This window comes from Simochromis diagramma, unplaced genomic scaffold (genome assembly GCF_900408965.1).
Source record: "Simochromis diagramma unplaced genomic scaffold, fSimDia1.1 OVJJ01000545.1, whole genome shotgun sequence".
Lineage (NCBI taxonomy): Eukaryota > Metazoa > Chordata > Actinopteri > Cichliformes > Cichlidae > Simochromis > Simochromis diagramma.
In genome coordinates, this window is record NW_024387371.1 from 2,110,791 (window position 1) to 2,132,453 (window position 21,663).

General features: G+C 39.2%; 2 protein-coding genes across 7 annotated transcripts; both read left to right on the forward strand.

Annotated features, from left to right (window-relative positions):
* The first annotated feature begins 1,761 nt into the window (after positions 1–1,761).
* On the forward strand, positions 1,762–6,218 carry LOC120718933 (14-3-3 protein beta/alpha-like). 3 transcript variants are annotated; one of them, XM_040007693.1, is made up of 7 exons: positions 1,772–1,894; positions 2,810–2,874; positions 2,964–3,265; positions 3,360–3,483; positions 3,966–4,129; positions 4,296–4,391; positions 4,480–6,218. In XM_040007693.1, exons 3-7 carry the CDS (start codon positions 2,972–2,974, stop codon positions 4,534–4,536), a joined length of 735 nt encoding a protein of 244 aa, XP_039863627.1. In that variant the 5' UTR covers positions 1,772–1,894; positions 2,810–2,874; positions 2,964–2,971; the 3' UTR covers positions 4,537–6,218. The 3 variants fall into 3 exon arrangements, with proteins under 3 accessions (XP_039863626.1, XP_039863627.1, XP_039863628.1); XM_040007694.1 differs by having other exon boundaries at positions 1,785–1,894; positions 2,815–2,874; XM_040007692.1 differs by lacking the exon at positions 2,810–2,874 and having other exon boundaries at positions 1,762–1,894.
* Positions 6,219–6,478: 260 nt separating this feature from the next.
* Positions 6,479–21,320, forward strand: LOC120718930 (embryonic polyadenylate-binding protein-like). Of its 4 annotated transcripts, none has more exons than XM_040007686.1 (17): positions 6,479–6,744; positions 7,520–7,727; positions 8,700–8,893; positions 9,218–9,333; positions 10,549–10,647; positions 10,878–11,017; positions 11,113–11,207; positions 12,634–12,771; positions 13,753–13,848; positions 15,410–15,670; positions 15,881–15,968; positions 16,376–16,495; positions 16,580–16,716; positions 17,139–17,247; positions 17,387–17,517; positions 19,530–19,605; positions 21,151–21,320. In XM_040007686.1, the coding sequence occupies exons 2-16, from the start codon at positions 7,535–7,537 to the stop codon at positions 19,590–19,592; spliced, it is 1,980 nt and encodes a 659-aa protein (XP_039863620.1). In that variant the 5' UTR covers positions 6,479–6,744; positions 7,520–7,534; the 3' UTR covers positions 19,593–19,605; positions 21,151–21,320. The 4 variants fall into 4 exon arrangements, with proteins under 4 accessions (XP_039863620.1, XP_039863619.1, XP_039863621.1 ...); XM_040007685.1 differs by having other exon boundaries at positions 7,523–7,727; XM_040007687.1 differs by having other exon boundaries at positions 7,523–7,727; positions 10,549–10,635.
* The last annotated feature ends 343 nt before the right edge of the window (positions 21,321–21,663 follow it).

Sequence of the window (21,663 nt, forward strand, 5' to 3'; positions counted from 1 at the left end):
ACTGCTGAGTAAGAAAAGGAAACTAGTTTTAACTCAATACACGCTGTGTTTGTGTCACACCGACTGGTCCGGGTCACTCTTTAAGATTGTGTCGCCTTATTTCTGTCCAACAGATGAGCATTTAAAGCTCGATGGGGATGTAAGTGATGAAAACTTTGGATCATAAGAAAACCATTGAGTAAACCCAATGCATGAAACAGTTAAATTCTGTGGGTGTCACTGCTGTTACTGGGGGAACAGCTTGGTACTGGATGAAGGTATTAAATTTGAAAAACTGATTGATTTACCAGCAGTGAAGCAGAGAGAGCAAACTGTTGAGTATCTTTTTACTTGGATTGTTTTCCATCCATTTGGACTGCTTCTTTATCAGAAGTGACTCTCTTTCTGAATAACTGCTGTGGTTGAGGTTATTGTCCTGTGCCTGTCCACTAAAACGTGTCCCGATCAGTTCTATTGATTGTTTGATCACAACAGCTTGCCTTAACTACAGCCTCGACCTTTCACATAGTTTGATAGTTACTGTTCCATCATTTACTAACTTAACTTCCAATAGATCAGACTCTCCAAATTATTCTAAGCATACATCAGATCAGTCCGTTGCAGAAGCTGCTCCTAAAACCATGAACAGCCAGGTTCTTCAAATCAGAACCTAATCTCCCCCCCAAAAAAACATTACTTCTTTGTTTTTTAAATAAATCTAAGTTTAAATCTAAGTTTATAATGATTAGAAAAAATGGGATTAATTAATTCCTTTTTTTTCATTGAGCAAAGATTTGTAAATTTTAATTTGACACGTAAAATGAGATTGCTGTACACACACACACACATGCACACAAGTACGCAATGGAGTGACAGGCCTTAGTACAGTAGTTGTAGAACATCAGTTATTAGGAAAAAAATAGGTTACAGATGTAATTATCTGCATAATGATTTAATAGAAAAAGTATTATTAAACTTGCAATTTTAAGTGCACTTATGCAACACAGCCTGACCTCAGTTTCTACTGGAGTTGGGACAAAAATGATCTTATATGACTTAAGAAGGGTGGGGATGTGCACACAGAGCCATTGAAGGTGGAGTGTGAGCAAATAGAGGAAACAGGAGTGCAACTAAGAATAATAAATACTATTTTTGCTGTGAAAATAACAAGACTGGTTATACTGTTGTGTTGACATTTACTTTATTAACACAAATAATTGCTTTAAAAATATGTAGAAGGTGAATAATTTTTTACATATATAGAAAATTTACATTTATATTTATATCTGCTGCTATTAACCTCAGTCGTCAGTTTGGTTATCAGGTTCAAGCAAGCGCCTGCACTCATTAAAATCTTGACTTGCTCAAGTGCCCTTAAGAAAAACGCTGACCTTGACCTTTGATCATCAATATGGAAAGTATTATTTTGTTTCTTTGTTTTAATTTAAACCCACATGACCCTCCAATTATCTGATCATACATGTCTATAGTCTTGTAACCCATTTAAATGGTAAAGAGGGCTCCCCTCGTGCGGATAATGTTTATTTTGGCTGAGTACTAAATCACAAAATCATCCAGTTGGCGACCTTCACATATACATTTAGCTTGTATACATATATAAGCTGAATGCATATATATGTCAATACTGTAGCAATGTAATGCAAGAGTATCAAACAGTTGAATTAATTCTGGATAAAGAAATACGCTTGGATCCATTGATTGCCTTTACCGTGTGAGCAGAGGCTGCATTACGTAAGGCAGATGTGCGGTGAGAAAAGAGGAAACAGAAGTGCCCGTGTAGCGGAAGTGGTACTGCCCTGAACGATACGCTAAGTGAGACGGAGGACGGAGGCTGAATCGTCCACAGAGCGAGCGAGAAGAAGAAAAAACAGTAGGATTAAAAGTCACCGCAATCGTAAGTGCAATAACCTCGAATGTATGAATATCGCATGCTAACACTAGGTTTTCATTGGTAGCTCGTTGTTCGAAAGCCTGTTCTATCGCGTTCGTTCGAATCCCACTGAGAAGCGAAACATAACGGCTAGCTCGTTTGGTGAAAGGCTAAGCTAGCGTTAGCTGCTAGCTTGCTAGCGGACGGTGAGATTCCGTGACACTTTGTTCTGACAGGCTCGGCAGCCAGGGCGGGCCCTGCTACAGCTACTTAAAACGAAATCAAAGCGAAAGTAATACGGTGCAGTTCAGTATTCCCCTTCGTAATAACTACTTAAAATGACAAATATTAACTGCCATCACCCAAACCGCGTATTTTTACATAAAAATTCGCGGTTGCTTTCGCTGGCCTAGCCGTGACTGTTAGCGGCGATGCTAGCGAACTGTTAGCTACTACATTCGTTTTTTCCTACTTTGGTTATCGCGCATACGATAGTTTAGCGGCTATAAATATGAACGAAAAATATGAAGTCTTCTAATATGTACTGTCGTATTTGTTAAGCCAGTTTAGCCGCGATTTAGAAAATCTACTATCCTCGCTAGCCTTGCTAGCAACATTGTGGGAGGGCATTAAACATGACCCGGGAAGGCTTCCGCTGGTACAGCAAGTGTCGGTCGAAAGAACGTCAAGCGAGCCAAAAAGGCAGCAGAGCAAATAATTATACACGGTTTGACATATTTAGATATGCGAAGAATTCTGATTCAACTCGTGAATATGAAATTGGGTTGGGACGGTAAGGGCGAAGCAGGGTTAGCCAATAACTTGGCTAGCGGCTAACCATAGCAAGAGATGAGTGTGGTTGACCCACTTGCCAAAGAGCCCAGTTCACAAAGCATGCCCTGTGAATTGTCATTGAATTAAGTGTTTTCATCTGTTAAGACCAGGTGTGCCACGGCAAGGTGAAGCAAGTTCGTGTGAACTAAGATAACGCACACACCACACAGGTGTGAATGGCTAATGTGCCTGAAACATTCTTTCTTGTTTTGGTGAATTGCAACTGTAGCTGTTTCTAATATTGTCTTGTTTTCCCCAGTCTAGAAAATGGATAAGAGCGACCTGGTACAGAAGGCCAAGCTTGCTGAGCAGGCTGAGCGCTATGATGACATGGCTTCAGCCATGAAGGCAGTGACAGAGCAAGACTCTGAGCTGTCAAATGAGGAGCGCAACCTTCTCTCTGTTGCCTACAAGAATGTTGTAGGAGCGCGCCGCTCATCCTGGCGCGTTATCTCCAGCATTGAGCAGAAGACTGAGGGCAATGACAAAAAACAGGAGATGGCACGTGAATACCGGGAGAAGATAGAAGCTGAGCTGCAAGAAATCTGCAACGATGTGCTTGTAAGGATTTCTCATTATTCAGTCCCAATTTAGATTCTAGTGAAAGTGGTACGTGTTATTGTGAATCTGAACAAACCTTTACTGCTGTTTTCAGGAGCTACTGGACAAATTTCTCATTGCCAAAGCATCTAATCCTGAAAGCAAGGTGTTCTATCTGAAAATGAAAGGCGACTATTATAGATACCTGTCTGAGGTTGCGTCTGGGGATAATAAGAAGAGTAAGTGAAAACACAGTTTACATCATAACTTTGTTTTACTGCAGTGTCCTTTTAAAGAGTGGTGAAAGAAACTTTAAGTTAATCAATAATGTGTAATCTGAAGTCCCTAAATGTGTTGATTTAAAAGAGCAGAATCATGATGCTTTTTATCTGATTTTTTTTTTTTTAATTAATTATTCTGTCAACAGCTTTGTTTTCAGCAACAGCTGATTGCACTTTTTTAGCAATAAAAAAACCCTCCAAATAAGAAACCTATGTAGTTGAACCTGACATACTTGAAGACAAGCTGAAAAGGCCAGAAAATTTTGTGGCCGGTCTACAGTAAATGCAGAGATGGCACCATGTGGAATAAGAAAATTTTGCCATATTAATGAATGTTACAATACAGTTTGAGATTATTCATAGTCTAATTTTTCTGCTTTTAAGTTGCTGAAAATTGGTTCATTATAGTTTTATTTATTTTTTTCCTTATGCTTTCACAGCTACAGTGGATAATTCCCAGAAGGCGTACCAGGAAGCTTTTGACATTAGCAAGAGTGAGATGCAGCCAACACACCCCATTAGGCTTGGCCTGGCCCTCAACTTCTCAGTCTTCTATTATGAAATCCTAAACAACCCGGACAAGGCCTGTACCCTGGCTAAAACAGTATGTACTCTGGCTTACATGCATAGCTTTAAAATGTCTTGGAGCTTTTTAACAAATGAATTGAGGGGGGGGAGAATGGGGAGAAAAAAACCTAAAATATATATTTTTTTGGTGCATATTTAATTTATTACTTATGGTGTAAATCACAACAAATGACTCTTTTCAGGCATTTGATGAAGCCATTGCTGAACTTGACACTTTGAACGAGGATTCCTACAAAGACAGTACCCTGATCATGCAACTACTAAGGGACAACCTGACTGTGAGTTTTAAGTTACACTGTTTGGTTTCAGATTGATGCGGGCATATCTGTCACAAGGCACTCTAACATTTGTCCTCTGTGTTTCCAGCTGTGGACATCAGAAAACACGGCAGATGAGGGAGAGACCGAAGGAGGGGAAAACTAATGGAATTGCACTGTTAATCCACCTACACTCTTTATCTTAAACACAGACAGCTTATATACATCCCCCTCCACTCCATCAGCCCCTCCCACTTCTGTATGACAAGCAGCCTGAATTGCTTCCGACCAACTAGTTTACCCCTCTCAGTTCACTGTGAGGTGACAGGGTAATTTTTTCAGTTGTTAGCAGATTCAGTCACTCTGTGGAAAATGTGTTGATTAGCAAGTTCACATTGCTGGTTGGTTTTTTTTTGTTTTTTTTTTTTTTTTTTTGTTTTTTTTTTTTTGGTTCTTTGTCAGCTTTGTGCAAGTCTGCGTGCGGCAAGCGTGAGTGGATGTGAGAGGTTGTGCGTATGGTCTGTGGTGGGGAGGGGGGGTATTGTGAAATCTAATCGTCCTTCCAAAGTCCTTGGTCCCCTGCTAGTTGTGCATTTTTCATCCCCCCACCCATTATTATTATTTTTTTCTTTTTGTTACGTTTATTATTTGTGATTCCTTGTGATATTTACAGGTTTTATTGTATGGTAATTAAACTGGCAGTTGATTTCCACCAAACACTGTGATGGTAGGCATTCCATTTGCTTCACAAGCCCCCCTCCCAAAAAACGTTTTTTGTTCAAATTCTCAGACATACAATCCTGTATTCAACTAACTGCAATTCTGCTGTGGGCTCATACAGAAAGGAGGCAGGCTGTATTGTGACACTGACATTTTGGTGTAATGCTCCTTGATCATGTTCACAAAATTCACAGTTTAAGCTCTGAGGGACCCCTTAAATTTGTCATGTTCAATTTAAGACATTCCACATTATTAGGCTTTTTGGAAAGGCAGTGCTTTTTTTTCATTTTGAACTAGGTATGGGTTGTCATTGTAGTTTTACTCACTGTTCAGGTGCTGCTTGACCTCAGTACAATGGAAATTGTATGTGCGTAAATGTGGTTCCATGTATTTTGCAAGATTGACTATCATCTGTATGTAAAACCTACAGTAACCTTTTATTGATGTTAATTGAAAATGTCTTACCACACTGTATCAACCCTGCTTGCAAAATATTCCTCTTAAAGCGGTTGTTTTCTCCAAAAAATGTTTTTGTGCCTGGCTTTCTCTTGCAGCTTTTTTTTTTTTCTTTTTTTCTTTTCTCCCCCATTTAGACAGCAGCATCTGCTTGTTGATGAAATCTCACAGAGAAAGAGTTAAACCATTTATTAAAAGGAAATAGTTAAATATTTATTAGTCTTCGCCCAGGTTCATCAATCTGCTGTTTAAAGGTAGCTGATGTTAACGGATTATCTAAAATCAGGTCTCCTTAAAAGTGTTTAGAAGGCCATTTCATGACTTTTGAAAAGAAACTCAGTGTCACAATACCATGTTATCACCACTACATTCCACACTCTTGTAGTTGAAGACACCATTCCACATTATAGCTGACAGTCTGTTTACTCTGGCAGTGCTCCAATGAATTGATATAATTTGTTGGGGGAAAAAAAAAATTCATGTCAGTTTATTATTATGCTTGATGAAAATGCAGTTAGTGAATGTGGAACGAAGCCTGTCTGTATATCAGGTATCTACTTGCTTTGTTTTTACTGACAAGTCTTAATGGCTAAAATTTGCTTCTGTAACAGTCTTATTACCCAGTGCACACACGTGGTTGTGAAAATTTAGATTAGCTATTAAAAAAAACGAGAAAAAAAGCAGTGACGAAATGGAGATAAACAATGGTTGGTGTAATTCTAGCTTTGTGTTTATGTATCTTAAAACCATTCTAGTTTCACTCTACATGTAAGAAATAGGAACGTGTCAAAACCATCCAGTGAAATAAAGTTTCGTTTAAGATAACAGGCAAATTACGTCTTCATTTTTGTTCACCAGGTATATTTAAAAATTAAAACGTAAAACAAAAGCCTAAAAAAAGCTCTGAAATTGAGCAAAAAGGTACGTGAGGGTTATAATTGCCCTCTTGTCTACAAGCAAAGGGCAAGCTAAATTAGATTAGCGCTTGATATGCTAATGAGAACTACTTTGCATCGCGGAGAGTGACGTGTATTTAATGTTTGAACCCCTCACAGCTTAATTGAAACTCTATTGCGCGGAGAGGAGGTGCAGGTGTTCAACGGCGCTAATTAAATCAAAACAAGCTCCCGCCCATGTGGAAAGTGTACCGACGAGCTGCTTAACGGGAAATCTCCAGTACGACGCAGTAGCTTGAAATGTAAGTTTATTTAGTCGAAGTCACACGGTTCCTCATCTTAGCTAACTTTGATGAATAGTTCAGAAACAAAGGACACAGGCGTCAGCTAATTTTACCGCTTAGCTTTGAATCATGTGCTACGTGTTAAAGTTTCATAACTTAAATGTTTACCATGTTAGGAATTTTTAGATTCCAAATTGTCCACATTCCACAGCTTTCTGTCTTGAAGTTGTCTTTGTATTAACTTTCGGATACACTTCAATATTTTTATGTTGGAGTACTTTATCCACTCAGACACGGAGTTAACAATTTACGTGCTTAATGCAAACCTAATTCAGTCAGGCCTGGAGCAGGGCCTGCAGATTCTTTTGTGTTTTGATTCACGTGTTGACATTTTGGAAGCTGTGTAGTTTGTGACACTGTTAAACTGCATCATGCAGATCTGTTTTTGTTATTCCTTCCACCCCTGTTTGAAATAAATGGTTTGAACACACGTAGATGACATTGAAAACACATTACAATTAATTTCTTTGACACTAAATCTCATGGAAATTAGATAAAACACAGTTAAAGGTATTGATTTAATAACATAACACATTTAACATAATTTCTTCTACTTTTGAGTACTAAATAAAAACTTCTCAAACGTGATGTATTAACAAAGAAAACATTTCTGCCAATGCAGATCAGTACAATGAAGTGCATCTAATTTTACCAGCACATTAGAAATGACTATAACAAGAAAAGAAACAAAACAAAAACAAGTCTAAATCACTCATAACTGTTTTTCTCCAAGCAGCTATTACCCAAAATGAACAGCAGTGGACCAGCATATCCTCTTGCTTCTCTGTATGTTGGAGACCTGCACCCTGATGTCACAGAGGCAATGCTTTACCAGAAGTTTTCTCCCGCTGGGCCAATCATGTCGATCCGTGTGTGCCGGGACATCATCACCCGCAGATCTCTGGGATATGCCTATGTAAACTTCCAGCAACCTGCTGATGGTACAGTACCAGTGTGGTTGATTTGTGACCTTTTGCTGCTCAGTGAATGCTATAAAATGTTAAGACTTGTTTCAGTCTAATGAGAGCAAACTTTTGAGGTGATTCTAAAGATCACTGTCTTCAGAGCTGAATTTAAAAGTAGGAAGGACACTACACCTTAAAAACGATCAGCAAATTCATGATAGTTGGGGTATTTGTGATGAGAGGTTAGTCTATAAAATGGCAAGAAAATCAAAGAAATGTCAAAAATTTCATAACTTTTCCTGAAAGAAGTCAGGAAAAATATCATGATTGAATAAACTAAATTAAGTAAACTAAATTATTAACCACATTTTAAACCTAAAGTACTGCAGAGTGGAATGAATTTACCACTTAAATTAGAGCATAAGCTTAATTCTCCATAGTGACACATGCAATGGAAATATAGTGAATATATGCTCCACTTTATTAGGTACATACTCCACTCCTTGTGGCAGGATGGATTTTAATGTTGTTTATTCCGAATTCTGACATTACAATCTGTCGTAGCGGAAGTCAAGGCTCATCAGAGCATGCAGTCTTCTGTTGTTCAGTGTTGGTGAGCCTGTGTGATTTGTAGCCTCAGTTTTCTGCTCTTAGTTGACAGGAGAGGCCCCTAGTTAACATGGTGTTTTCGCCCAGCTGTTGCTAACTGGATGGTTAGAGATGACTGTGTGGGGAAATTCCGGCAGATCACCAGTTTTCTGAAACACTCAAAGTTACTTAAATCACATTTGTTTCACATTCTGATGCTCAGTTTGAACTTCGGCAGGACATCTTGCCCATGTCTACATGCCTCCCTGCACTGAGTTTCTGCCATGTGATTGGCTAATTGAATATTTACCTCAAGGAGCAGTTGAACAGGTGTACCTAACAAGACAGGGGACTGTATACAATATATATTATTATACATTTTTGTAAGTAATTTCTTTTAATTTTTCTGCTTTGTTTTAGCGGAGTGTGCCCTGGATACGATGAACTACGATGTCATCAAAGGTCGGCCAATCAGAATAATGTGGTCTCAACGCGACCCAGGACTCAGGAAATCTGGTGTGGGTAACATCTTTATCAAGAACATGGATGAGTCTATTGACAACAAAGCACTGTATGACACCTTCTCAGCCTTTGGAAATATTTTGTCCTGTAAGGTAAGTGACCTGGGCCGTCTCTCAGAGCTGAAGCAGCTGAAGTTGATGGTTACTGTGACTGACTAGAGTCTTCCTCCAAACACTGAGAGGGTAGAAATGGTAGATTTCAGAATCATGGACTTGTGTAATTTCAAAGTGCAGCACATATCACTTAAGTTATTAAAACCCATTTCCAAATTTTACTCCTCACATTCAGTTTGGTTAAAAGCAATTGTTTACATTGTGTTTGTAACATAGTACAGATGAATTTAGCGGGCACTTTTCATTATGGTCATGACAGCAAAAGCTTTGTAATTTGCACCGATTATAATGTTTGTCTTGTAGGTTGTTTGTGATGAAAAAGGATCCAAAGGCTATGGATTTGTTCATTTTGAGACTCAAGAGGCTGCAAACCGGGCCATTGAAACAATGAATGGGATGCTACTGAATGATAGGAAAGTGTGAGTGAACTAAATACTCAATTGTTTACCACTGTTGTTTCCAGTCAGTGGTTAAATGTAGCCTACAAAAATAAGCTCAGGCAAAGATTAGAGCAGAATATGTACAAGGATCAGCTACAACATTAAACCACTGATACATCAAATTGTCTGCGGTTATGTGCTCCCTTTTTTATTTTCCTTTTTTTTTTTTTTCTTCATTTTGAGCTCATTTCAGTTTAAGGCTGAAATGAGCTGTTTTACATTATACATGATATAATGTGATCTGACGTTTACATGCGCCAATGGATTTAATCAGAACTGTGTGACATCTGTAAAAATGATGACTAATTCACACATTTACAATCCTCTGTGGCTATCCTTTGTGGCTTTTCCGTGACTTTCTGTTCAGCAAAAAAGATTACCATGTACAAAACCAGTGCCTGATGGCCAAACGGCTCTCTGGAGACGAGTTTTACAATTCCAGAGGACATTGAATTTCCTTCATAAAACAGGCCCCAGTAGTTGCTGTAATTATGTGTTGCTCCTAACGTTTTTAAATGTGGGTGTTCACATTACTTGGTGGGGAAAAAGCAAGTCATTTTCAGTAGACGAGGCGATGTGACATTTCACATTGACACCAGACACTTGTTTCTGTGTGCTATTCTACAGATCAAACTTTAACTGTCATCAACTCTTTGTGTTTTTGTGTAGCCTGCAATGGTTGGTGATTTTATTTATTTATTTATTTATTTTTTTGGAGGGGGGGGGGTGTTCTTACCTTTAAACCACTACTGCAATATATAAAAACATTTTTCAGATGATTTAAGCCTGTTTATTTGGATCGAGGTCTTTTTATATGGAGCATTCCTATTCATTCTGATCTAAGGCTCCATGTAAACTGCCAAACACCTGAAGTGGCACTCAGTGGCCCGGAGGACAAACCGGCGTTCCTCAAACTTCCTATGTCTCAGTTCAATTGAGCACTCACAATCTGTGGCAAACATGGCTCCTTCCATGGAAGACACACTCAGGGATAGGTCTCATGATTATGTCCCAATGGGCCAGTTGTTTTGGCAGCATAAAGGTGACATACACAATATTAATCAGATGGTTTTAATGTTGTGGGTGATTTTTAAATATATTTTAACTATTTAAATGGTTAAATACTACTGAAGACTCCACATGTTTTGCAGATGATTTTTCCATGTGTTGTTGTTTTTGTTTTTGTTTGCTCAGTCAAAAGGCGGGTAAACGGTTGGGATATGGCATTGTCAGCTCAAAGGCCCGTTTCCTGGGAGAAAAGTGTCAGTTGTATCTTCTTAGGTCAGTGAATAGGTAGGATATCTGTCTAGGTTTGTCTTTATCTGTATTATAAAATTATTTTAGGGCTAAGCAGGTAACAGTATTTATCACAAACGAACAAAGCTGTTTGTTTGCGATGTTCTTGATCTGTCCTAATCATTTGTCTTGTAGCCAAAGATAATTTAACACACTGTAATTAATTTCCTTTTATTTGTTCCTCGAAATGCTGTCTCTCTGGTTAACATTTTAAATGACATCTACAGATTTGTTGGCCACTTTAAGTCACGCAAGGAAAGAGAGGTGGAGTTTGGCAGTAAGGCTATGAAGTTCACCAATGTCTACATCAAGAATTTTGGTGAAGACTTCACTGATGAGAAACTAAAGGAAGTTTTCTCTGCATTTGGTAAGATAAAAATATTGTGAGCTTTTATTTTATTTTTTTGTTCCTTTAGTTTATTTTTGATCACTTTGCATCTCGTGGTCTGGTTTTGGTCTCAGGGAGAACTCTCAGTGTACGGGTCATGAAGGATGAGAAGGGTCGTTCAAGAGGATTTGGATTTGTAAACTATGCTCATCATGAAGATGCCCAGAAGGTAGTGTAGACCAAGTTTCTGTGTGCACACAGATCTTACTTCTCCCAACAAAAGATCACATGGATCATAATGCAGTCACTGTACACCTTGAATGAATCCTGTTCAGGAGTGTTTGAGTTAAGTAGGTAGAAAAGGATGGCCTTTTTTTGAATTGGAAAATATAATGTTGGTTAAAAAAAAAAAAAAAAGTGTAACCTTAAATTCTTTGAGTATCGTAGTTTTTGAATTTCTCTTGAAAAGGTACATTGCTTCTGAAATGTATTCACAGCATTTCACTTGATCCACATTTTTGTCATTTTATAGCCTTATTCCCTGTTTTGCAAAAAGTTTAGTTCTTTCAAATGTATTAAAAACAAGAAAAAAAAAATATAAAAAGTACATAAATATTAAAAGCCTTTGCTCATTACTTTGTTGAAGCACCTTAGGTAGCAATTGCAGCCTCAGGTTTTTCTGAGTATGCTGCAGTCTTTGCACACCTATTTTTGGACAATAAGTACTTTTCAGTGGATGACTGTGGTAACCGGAAGGTTGCTGGTTCGATCCCCCAGCTCTGTCTGTCCTGGTCGTTGTGTCCTTGGGCAAGACACTTTACCCTACCGCCTACTGGTGTTGGCCAAAGGGGCCGATGGTGCGATATGGCAGCCTCGCTTCTGTCAGTCTGCCCCAGGGCAGCTGTGACTACATCTGTGGTTTGCCTGCACCAGTGTGTCAATGTGAGCGTGAATGAATAGTGTAATTGTAAAGCGCTTTGGGTGCCTAGAAAAGCGCTATATAAATGCAATCCATTTTGGGGTAGTTTCTCCCATCCTTCTTTGCAGAACCGTTCAAGCTCCATCATGTTCAATGGAGAGCATCAGTGCACAGTCATTTTCAGAACTCTTCAGAGATGTCAAGTCAAGGACGGTCGCTAAGTAATACTGAAGCCACAGTTACGTTGACTGTAGGCTTAGGGTTGTGGTGCTATTAGAGGATGAACCTTTACCCCAGTCCAAGGTCCAGAGTGCTGTGAAGCAGGTGGTCATCAGAGATCTGGCATCTAGTCTTCTTGTTCCTGTTGTTGAAAACCATCCCCATAGCAGGTGAAGGGCGGTACTTGGTTTTCTCCAGACATGATGCTCTGCATTCAGGCCTGTCTTGGAGGTCTACAGAAAATTCCTTGGACTTCACGGCTTGGCTTGTGGTCTGACACGTGCCTTTCCAAATCATGTCCAGTCAACTGAATTTACTAGGGGTGGACTCAAGTCAAGGTGTAGAAAGATCTGACGGGCGACCATGCAAGGAATTTCACGAAATTTCATGAAAAATGAATCGGTTTTGAAATAGCAAAATATTGAACAAGTGAAGCACTTTGAATACTTTCCAGTTGCGCTTATACTGTACGTAACACTGTATGTTTATGATCCCTATGCTATTTATTTTTTCCCAGGCTGTTAATGAAATGAATGGAAAGGAGATCAATGGGAAAATCCTCTATGTAGGGCGGGCTCAGAAGCGTCTTGAGCGCCAGGGAGAGCTCAAACGCAAGTTCGACCAAATCAAACAGGACCGCATCCAGCGCTATCAGGTGCTGCTGTTGTGCATGAAACTATAATATGAATACTATTTAATGGTTCTTACTGTTGATCATTTTGAATTAATTATTAGGTGATTATAGTGCAATGTTTTTTTTGAATATTTTAAAGTCTTAGTGGTGCTTGTAATCCATTCATTCATTTTCTCTTGCTTACCTGGGTCTGGGTCATCAGGAGTCAGCTGTGGGGCAGACTCAGTCTCCTCCTTGCATTCCTAAATAGTACATTATCTGATATTAATTTACACAGTCTTGATGTTGTCATAGTAAAGTCAAACATTGTCTTGAAAATCATTCCAAATGAAAGTGGAAAAGTTGTCATTTATCCAAACAGTATATGTGGGTGTTCAGCATGAGGCTCAAGTTATGTTGTTTTTTCCACCATTGTTTTTCAGTATTGAGTATTGGGTGTTTTATTATTTTGCTGACATTGCCAAATGGTTAGAAGAATCAGAAATGCTCTTTTGTTAGATTGATTTATGCGTGTCATGAACCGGATAGGAAGCAGACCTGTCCATTGGGCCATCCCAACTAGAAAACACAGGCATTGTTTTATAAATAATCAAGTTTGTAATAGCAACAAAATGGAATCTAAAGCAATCTAACCATTTTGGTAGTGCTTTCTCTTAAAGTCAGATGGGAATGTTTAATCTAGATATGAAGGAGTGCTTAACTACATAACTGAATAACTGCAAGCATGATGAAATAGCTTGGCAGCATTTAGCCCACAAAGAAAGAATTTCAGAGCTGATTGGATTTCATGTGTGAGAAGGAAATTCCTTTGAAATGTTTTTAGCCAGATAGGCTTTAACTTGTGACGTTGATCCATTGAGTGTATGGGCATTTTACTGTTGATGGAAAGGCTGAACAAAACATCTTACTCAAAACTAAAATGGTATTTTGATCATCTTTTAGGTTTGTGTTTTTACATTGTTGAGCTTGAGAAGACAGGAACGTAACTCTTTGTAATTCCAGGGGGTGAATCTGTATGTAAAGAACTTGGACGACAGCATCGACGATGAGAGACTTCGGAAGGAGTTTGCTCCTTATGGCACCATCACCAGTGCAAAGGTGAGGTAACAGGATAATGTCCCACTAAAGTAATGAAGTTCTTTGTACACAAATCCATGAATGCCCAAACCTTTTTTCCTTCTGGAAGGTTCCTGTTAAAATCTAATAGCTTTTATGGCGAGGGAATGATTTTTGAACTGGGTGGTGTGTTCACAGTAGCTGCGATGCTCTTCTGTGTTACTGTAATCAGATTACTTTTTCAGGTAACGAGTAAAGTAAGGGATTACTATTGCAAAAAAGGTAATTGGATTACTGGTACTTTCCCGTAAGCACGCTGCGTTACTAAAACTGATTTTTTTGCGAGAGTGTCTCTTGACAATGACATAAGCGAGTGCGACATTCGTGGCAACAGCTGTGTGCAGATCAACAATGGATCATATATGGAGTGCGGGAGAGAGTATGAGCGTGCAGCGTTTAAAGCATGGAAGTACTGACCTTACTTTGAGTTTGATTCCGTAAAAAGTGACAAAAACATTAGCGTTCGCTGTTCACTGCGTGGGAAGAAAACTTCTTTTTACAGCGAAAAAACCCTTAACTTCCGAACAAGCACAGAGTGCGCTACCAGTGAATGGGAAATTCACACAGAAACTCGCGGATTCTTCCACTGGCCGCCGCGGCACAACTGCACCAGGGCAAACATCCGCCTGCTATACAGGTGAAAATAGAGCAGCAGGATTGATTTTATTTATTTTCTGCTGTGTTTCACTTGCATTTATTTGAAATAGTGAGTGTAAACACAAAAAATATTTTATTTTATGTGCTGGAATGTGCAGAAAATAGGTTTAAATGTTAAACCAATTTATTCAAGTCAGAGAATGTTGCATATAATTTAATGTTTGCTTGATGCATAAAGTTAAAAGATTAAAACTAATAAAACAAGTTTTAAAAAGACTTTTCCATTTGATTACATTTCATGATGGATTTTGCAGAAAAAGTAGAATTGGGCTGAAAGATCTATCACTTTATTGCCTATTCAGGTTGTAAATCGTGTTTTTAAAAAGTAACTAAGTAATTTTGAAAATAAGTAATCAGTAAAGTAACAGGATTACTTTTTTGGGGGAAGTAATTAGTTACTAATTACTTTTTTCAAGTAACTTCACCAACACTGGTTAGCAGTAAGAAAATTTTGTGCCAAAATAATGTTTGTAAAATTATTATTTTCCACAAAGGTGCTTTACAACATTTCAATAATGGATTTATGCAGATTGCTGACATGAATTCATTTCTGATCATCTCATGAAAGCACTGTGGCTCAGGAGGTAAAGCGGGTTATTCATTAACTTGAGAATTGGTGGTTCGATCCCTAAGTTTTTATAGTGATATCAAGTTGTTGACATGTAGATATTCCTGAAGACATATGTGAAAAGGGTGTTCCTGAATGTGGACTGTAAATTGTCTTGTTGAGGAGGGGGGGTTGTTGTCCCCTCCCCATACAGGATGTATTGAGTGCCATTAAAGATTCTTTATATAATGTCTCTGGTTTTACCTTTTTGTTTTCTTTTGTGCTTTAGTGTTAGGAACCTTCAAAGATTTCTGACTGTGAACGTTTTGTTTCCTGTAGGTGATGACAGATGGCTCCCAAAGCAAAGGCTTTGGTTTTGTCTGTTTCTCTTCCCCTGAGGAGGCAACAAAAGCAGTGACTGAAATGAATGGGAGAATTGTTGCAACCAAGCCACTGTATGTGGCTCTGGCTCAGCGGAGAGAGGAGCGTAAAGCAATTCTAACAAATAAGTACATGCAAAGACTTGCTACCCTGAGAACCATGGCCAGCCCGCTAATCGACTCATACCATCAGTCTGGATATTATGTCACATTACCACAGGTAGGGCTCTTTAAACGGTGACATCGGGAACAAAATAGGCCATTTTATTAACGCAGCAAAATGTGTCATCAAAATGTTAGGGGAAAAAAAAGAACAACTGATAAAGTCTGGGCTTTATCAGTTGTTTAAGTCTGGGCAAATTTGCATCAGCTCCCAACGTTCTGACATTTTGAAGTTGCACCAGTGCTAATATTTGCATTATATCTGCAGCCTCCCACGCGCTCCTTTTACAACCACACTGCTGTCAGCAATGTGAGACCAGTCCCTCGCTGGACAGGACAGCCACCAAGACCACAGGGTGAGGGAATATCTGTTACACTTGTGTAGCGGTTTAAAAAATATATATATATATAATATACATAATGATATATTATATATTAAAATAGATATATAGGATAATTCCTTATATATAATATATATAAAACAACAAATTTGATCTGTAAAGTTGTAGGAAGTATCCCAGAATTTTTCCGCTGACATGGCAGTCCCAAACACATGGCAGTGCAGTAAAAGCATACCTGGATAGAAAAACACATGGTGGAACAATACCAGTCAGATTGGCATCCGCAGAGCCCGGACCTCAACATTATTGAAGCAGTGTGGGATCATCTTGACAGGAAACAGAACAAAGACCAAAAGGCAGCTAATGGTGACTCAAGAGTTTTGCACAGTACTGTATGATATAATTGTTCTCTACATGCTTAGGCCCCTACACCACCCAGCTGGTTTCTGGCTCTGTCCCCCGACGTGGATCGAGCCCCATCGCTACAGTCAGACAGGCTTCCACCCAGGCGCCACGCATCGTAACCTCAACACAAAAGACAAGTGAGCTCCTGAACTATGGCAGCAGACAAGCAGTCTCCTTCTGAAATGTCCCATTCACGTGGATGGTGCTGACTGTCTCTTTAGATGACATTGGAACCCAGACTGTAGGAGGGCGCACTGACATTGCCAATGTGGCCAGAAGCAGCCAGTACAAGTATGCGTCAGCAGTGAGGAACCCTCAGCAGGTTGTTACTGTGCCTGCACCCATGCCTAGACTACAGGTAGTGTTTGCACTGTGATCATTTCTATTTTTAATACTTAGCGAGGATCAAGAAAAATGTGTGAAACCCAGACAGTAAGTTGGAGCACTGAGGGTGCACAATGACTTGCAGTGTAGTTAGTTAACTTAGGTTGAGGTTAAATGACAACCTTATTTTAGATTGTTGCTGAATATAGGCTTAGATTCACTTAACAAATGGGCATTAATAGTCATTGGAAAATGTAAAACGCAGCTAAGGAAAACAACCCTTCTTCTACTTCATTTTGACATGAGTTAACCAGTGATATACAAGCTGAAAATGAGAGACATCTGTGGGATTGTTTTGTTCTGTGAGTGGGTGTGGGTATCTGCGTGGGTGGTGTTTACAGCTATAATATGTTTAAGACAAAAAAATTTAGGCGATTGGCATCTGGATGTCTTCAGGTTGTTGCTGCGCCGGTGATGGAGCCACCAGTACACATTCAAGGCCCAGAGCTGCTTACCGCCTCAGTGCTGGCTGCAGCCCCACCAATGGATCAGAAACAGCTCCTTGGTCTGTCATCACTCAGTTCTGCCTGTTGTGTTTTTTTTTTTTTTTTTTTTTTTTTTTTTTTTTTTTTTTTCCTGCTATGCAGATTGAAACAGCTTGTGTATATTTGTCTTCATTCCATTGTCTCTGCTGTGACACACAGGGGAGCGACTGTACCCACTGATTCACGCTCTGCATCCAAACCTGGCTGGTAAAATCACTGGGATGTTGCTGGAGATCGACAACTCAGAGCTGCTGCATATGCTGGAGTCGCCCGAGTCCCTGCACGCTAAGGTACATTAATGTTCATGTTTTTCTGTGAGCTGGTCTGCACTCTAGACTGTATATAAAGATGGATGATAAGCCACAACTTCCTTCCCCTGTACAACAGTGAAACCAAAATAGCTCGAAAATAGGTGGTGCTGGTTTGTTCTAGTGACAGCATTTGCACATTGGTGGCGGCAGGATGTCGGAGTCATACCTGTAAACCTTCGGTTTAACGTCTAAACCTCAAGTGGGAGAAGCATTTCTTTCCTTTTCTTCTTTTTGACACCCCATGCTGAAATTTTTTTTTAAATACTTTTGAATTCTGTTTGCCCATCGCTGTCATTATTCCCTTTTGAAGTAGTTTGAGCAAAAGGGAAGTCAAGGTCCACCTGTTTACCTCCGCATCTTCATCCTTCCTCATGTTATAGGAAAAAGATTTATTTTAGTTAATGTGCCACACGTGGTCCAGTTTGATCTCAGAATATTCTCTGGCCACTTTATTAGGTACAATTTAGTTGTTAAACAAATATCTAATCAGTCGATTGCAGTCAGTCAGCCTAATGCATATAGGTATCAGAATTTGGTATCAACAATTTGACCATTGTGCCTTATATCAGCAGTTCAGGCTCCTGGTGCTGGTGTAATGGTGTGTGGGACATATCCTTGGCAAACCAACTGAGTATTGGTTAAAAAAATGCCTACCTAAGTGACCATAGTGTACATATCTTCTGATGGCTGGTTCCAGCAGATTAATGTGTCATGTCACAAAACTCAGATTATCTCATATTGGTTTCTTGAACCTGTCAATGAGGCTACTGCTGTCCAGCAATTATTTTACTAGGGGGAGGGGATGACCCAATCTGGTCTTTAAGTGATGACATGATGAATCCTGCTTCCGGACCCAAACTACCCTGCATTTAACATGTTTTAATGCTTTGTATCTTGTTCTATTTAATCTCAACCCCCCCCCCCCCTACAAACAGTAAGTGATCACTGTCTGTCTCTCTCAGTTTTTAATACTGCTATTCATTTTAAAGCTCAGTTTTTAAAAGCTTACAATGTAACTACAGCTCAGCCCATGCAGCAGTATATTAATGACTAACGTCGTATTGTGGATGGATTATCTCAGTTGTTCTCCTGGCTGAAGTTTGGTCCATTTACAGCATCCTGCCATGCGATTGCATTTGTCCCGAACCATCGGGAACCCTCACGTTAACTTTTACAGAGTAGAAAAAAGTTAGCGTTCATCCTCCAGCTTCAATGTTTATAATATGCTAACATAGCTGTGTCGCTAGCGATCATGTAGCACATCATTATATACCAGCTAGCCAATTTTCAGTAACCCTACAAACGTCACTGCTGTTTACTTTCCTGTCTTCATTTATGTCGGAAATGATAGCAGAGCTGTATGTTTTAATTGGTCTCAGAAGTCTCTCAGTCAGAACATGGTATATTATATTCAGACGGAAACTAGCAAGCTAACTCCCTGCTAACTTCTAACTCTGTTAAATTTAATAAATTCTGTTTTCATGGATGCCTGGATGTTAAACGTAATTGTTACATCTGGTAGAGCAGCAACACTGATCATTTTATTACATACGAAAGAATTTAGACAGTTTTTTTTTTAACTCTTAGTGATGCCACAGTGATCATTTGACCTGCAGCGGAGTTTGGGCCCAGACACGACTCATGACGTCATACTTAAAGACTGGATAGCTTTCTCAGTCATCTGGAATGTCACTACATTCCCAGTTGGGTAAATTAGATAGGTCTGAGTCTGATTTGTAATTTTCTCCTCTTTTTGGATTTTTATGTATTTATTGGAGAGAAGGTCGATGCTTGGTAAGCCTTAGAGTTACGGTAAATTGATTTTTATTGCATAAAGAAGACTGCCAAGCAAGATATTTTTGCATTTCCAGTCTTTGTCCTAGTATAACACTTTTCTGGCTGTTGCCTGCCATTTATGAAAGAGGTCTGTTGTTTCAGTTTGTTTTTTTTCTCCCCTTTTTTTTTTTAAATATTTCCACTGTTTGGGTCAGGTGGATGAGGCGATTGCAGTCTTGCAGGCTCACCAGGCGAAGGAACATTCTCCTAAGCAGTGAAGAGGCCTTAAAGGTCAGCAACGAAGTCTTTTGTTTCTCTGCACCATTATATTTATAATAGGGCTGCCACAAACGATTATTTTGATAGTCGAATAGTCACCGATTATTTTTACGATTAGCCGACTAATCAGATCATGCATCCATTGGATGTAAAACGTACAGCTTATTGCACCAGCATGCATCTGCTCTTATATAACTGTCATTAGCTTACAGCTTTAAGTGTTTAAGGTATGTGCTAACTAAAAATAAAGGCAAGATGATAGTTTATAAAATTTTAATGAAATTTGCAGATTGTTTCGGTGAAGTTTAATAAACTCAGCCGTCTGCTCCTTGCTATCTAAAATATAACAGGACACTGGAGTATATTCTTGAGCATCTCACACTTCTGATAATCAGTTGTCTGCTTGAGGTTTATTCAGCTGTGTAAAAACTATAACTTTAATCTCAGCCAAACCGATTTACTTAGGAACAAATAAAATACTGAAAAAAGCCAAACAATAACATTTTTAAGTTATCCAAGTGACTTGTATATCATTGTTAACCTGAGTAGCGAAAGACGGCGGTGGGTTTAAAAACGATTTGCCGGGAGTCCGGTGTTCTCACCGGCTCTAGTGAGCCTTGAACCCCGGCTAGCTATCGAACTGGTGGGTAACAGACGTCTCCAAAAACGTCGGAGCGCTTTTGAAAATATGTGGTGTCTTGATAAACTGAGCAGATATTTGAAGTTTACACAGCTACATTCTCGCCTGAAAATATATTAAACGTTTATTTTGTGACCCAGAAAGAATAATAAGAGTAATATTAAAACTAACTAGCTACTGCCATTGTTGGAAACTGAGCAGGGCCACGCTATGAATTCTGGGATAGGTTGGGTCACGAAGTATATACCCGACCCATCCTTCAAATCTGGGGAAATGAAGGGCGCATTTGTCGGAGTCTTCAAATTTGGACAGTCTTCATCGTGTCGCTGTAACGTAATTGGCCTACAAATGTGGGTGCAGAAGGATGCAGTTTCTGAATTTGGACACAGCTACGATACCGGACACTGCTTCTTCTTCTGGGTTTAACGGCAGCTGGCATCCTTGTACATGCAGTGCTGCCATCTTCTGTTTCAGTCCGTTATTACACTCTTAAATCCTACTACTTCTGCATCTTTTGGGATCTTACAAAGCTTTAAACGACACGTCGACTATTAAATTAGTCGTCGATGATTTTGATAGTCGACGTAATCGTGACTAGTCGACTAATCATGGCAGCCGTAATTTACAACATACAGCGTTCAGGTTTACACTAGCAAGTATTTCTCTTCAGTGACAGCATAAATCAATCAGTTGATGCTGCTTTTCAGAAATGAACCTGCCATAAATTGTAGGTGTTGTTTGACGATACAAACCTATGCTAAATTCCTTGATCCCAAGTGATACGAACGCCTGCTTCAGTTTACGGAATTTCTCAAGTAAAGTTTGTGAAAGAAATGTCAGAGGCTGTGTTTTAGTGAGAATGAACTGGAGGATAAATTGTCTTACTCACTTTTTTTTTTTTTTTTTTTTCTCTCCAGATATCAACAATTCTCTGGAGGGGGGAAATTATAAAATGAGCACACTTTGGGGGAAAAGGGAAAGAAAAAGTTCTATGAAGATTAAACCAATGATGTGAAGAGACAGAAGATGAAGCTGTTTTGTTGTTGCAATACTTTTGTTAGATGATAAAGTTTCCAATATATGCATTAAATCTGTGTTGTGTCATTTGTCCTTTTAAAAAAAGAGTGTATTATTATTATTATTATTACAATGGGTTTTAAAAGTGTACTGAGCACCTTTGCCCTGCCTTTAACACAGTCCTGCACACTCCACAAGCGGCCTGCTCTGTAGAAGTAGCAGAGCAGCTTACAAGATAACATTTCTTAAGAATTAAGCTGCATCCACAGAAGAAGTGACGACCAGAGAACCCAGGAAGTCAATAACATTCAGAGACTTGATGGACCTATGGATGGGGGGAAAAAAAACTCTTGCAATGTGAAGTGGACAGGTCCTGAGACTACTGGGGAGAGTGCAGAATACCACCAAATGAC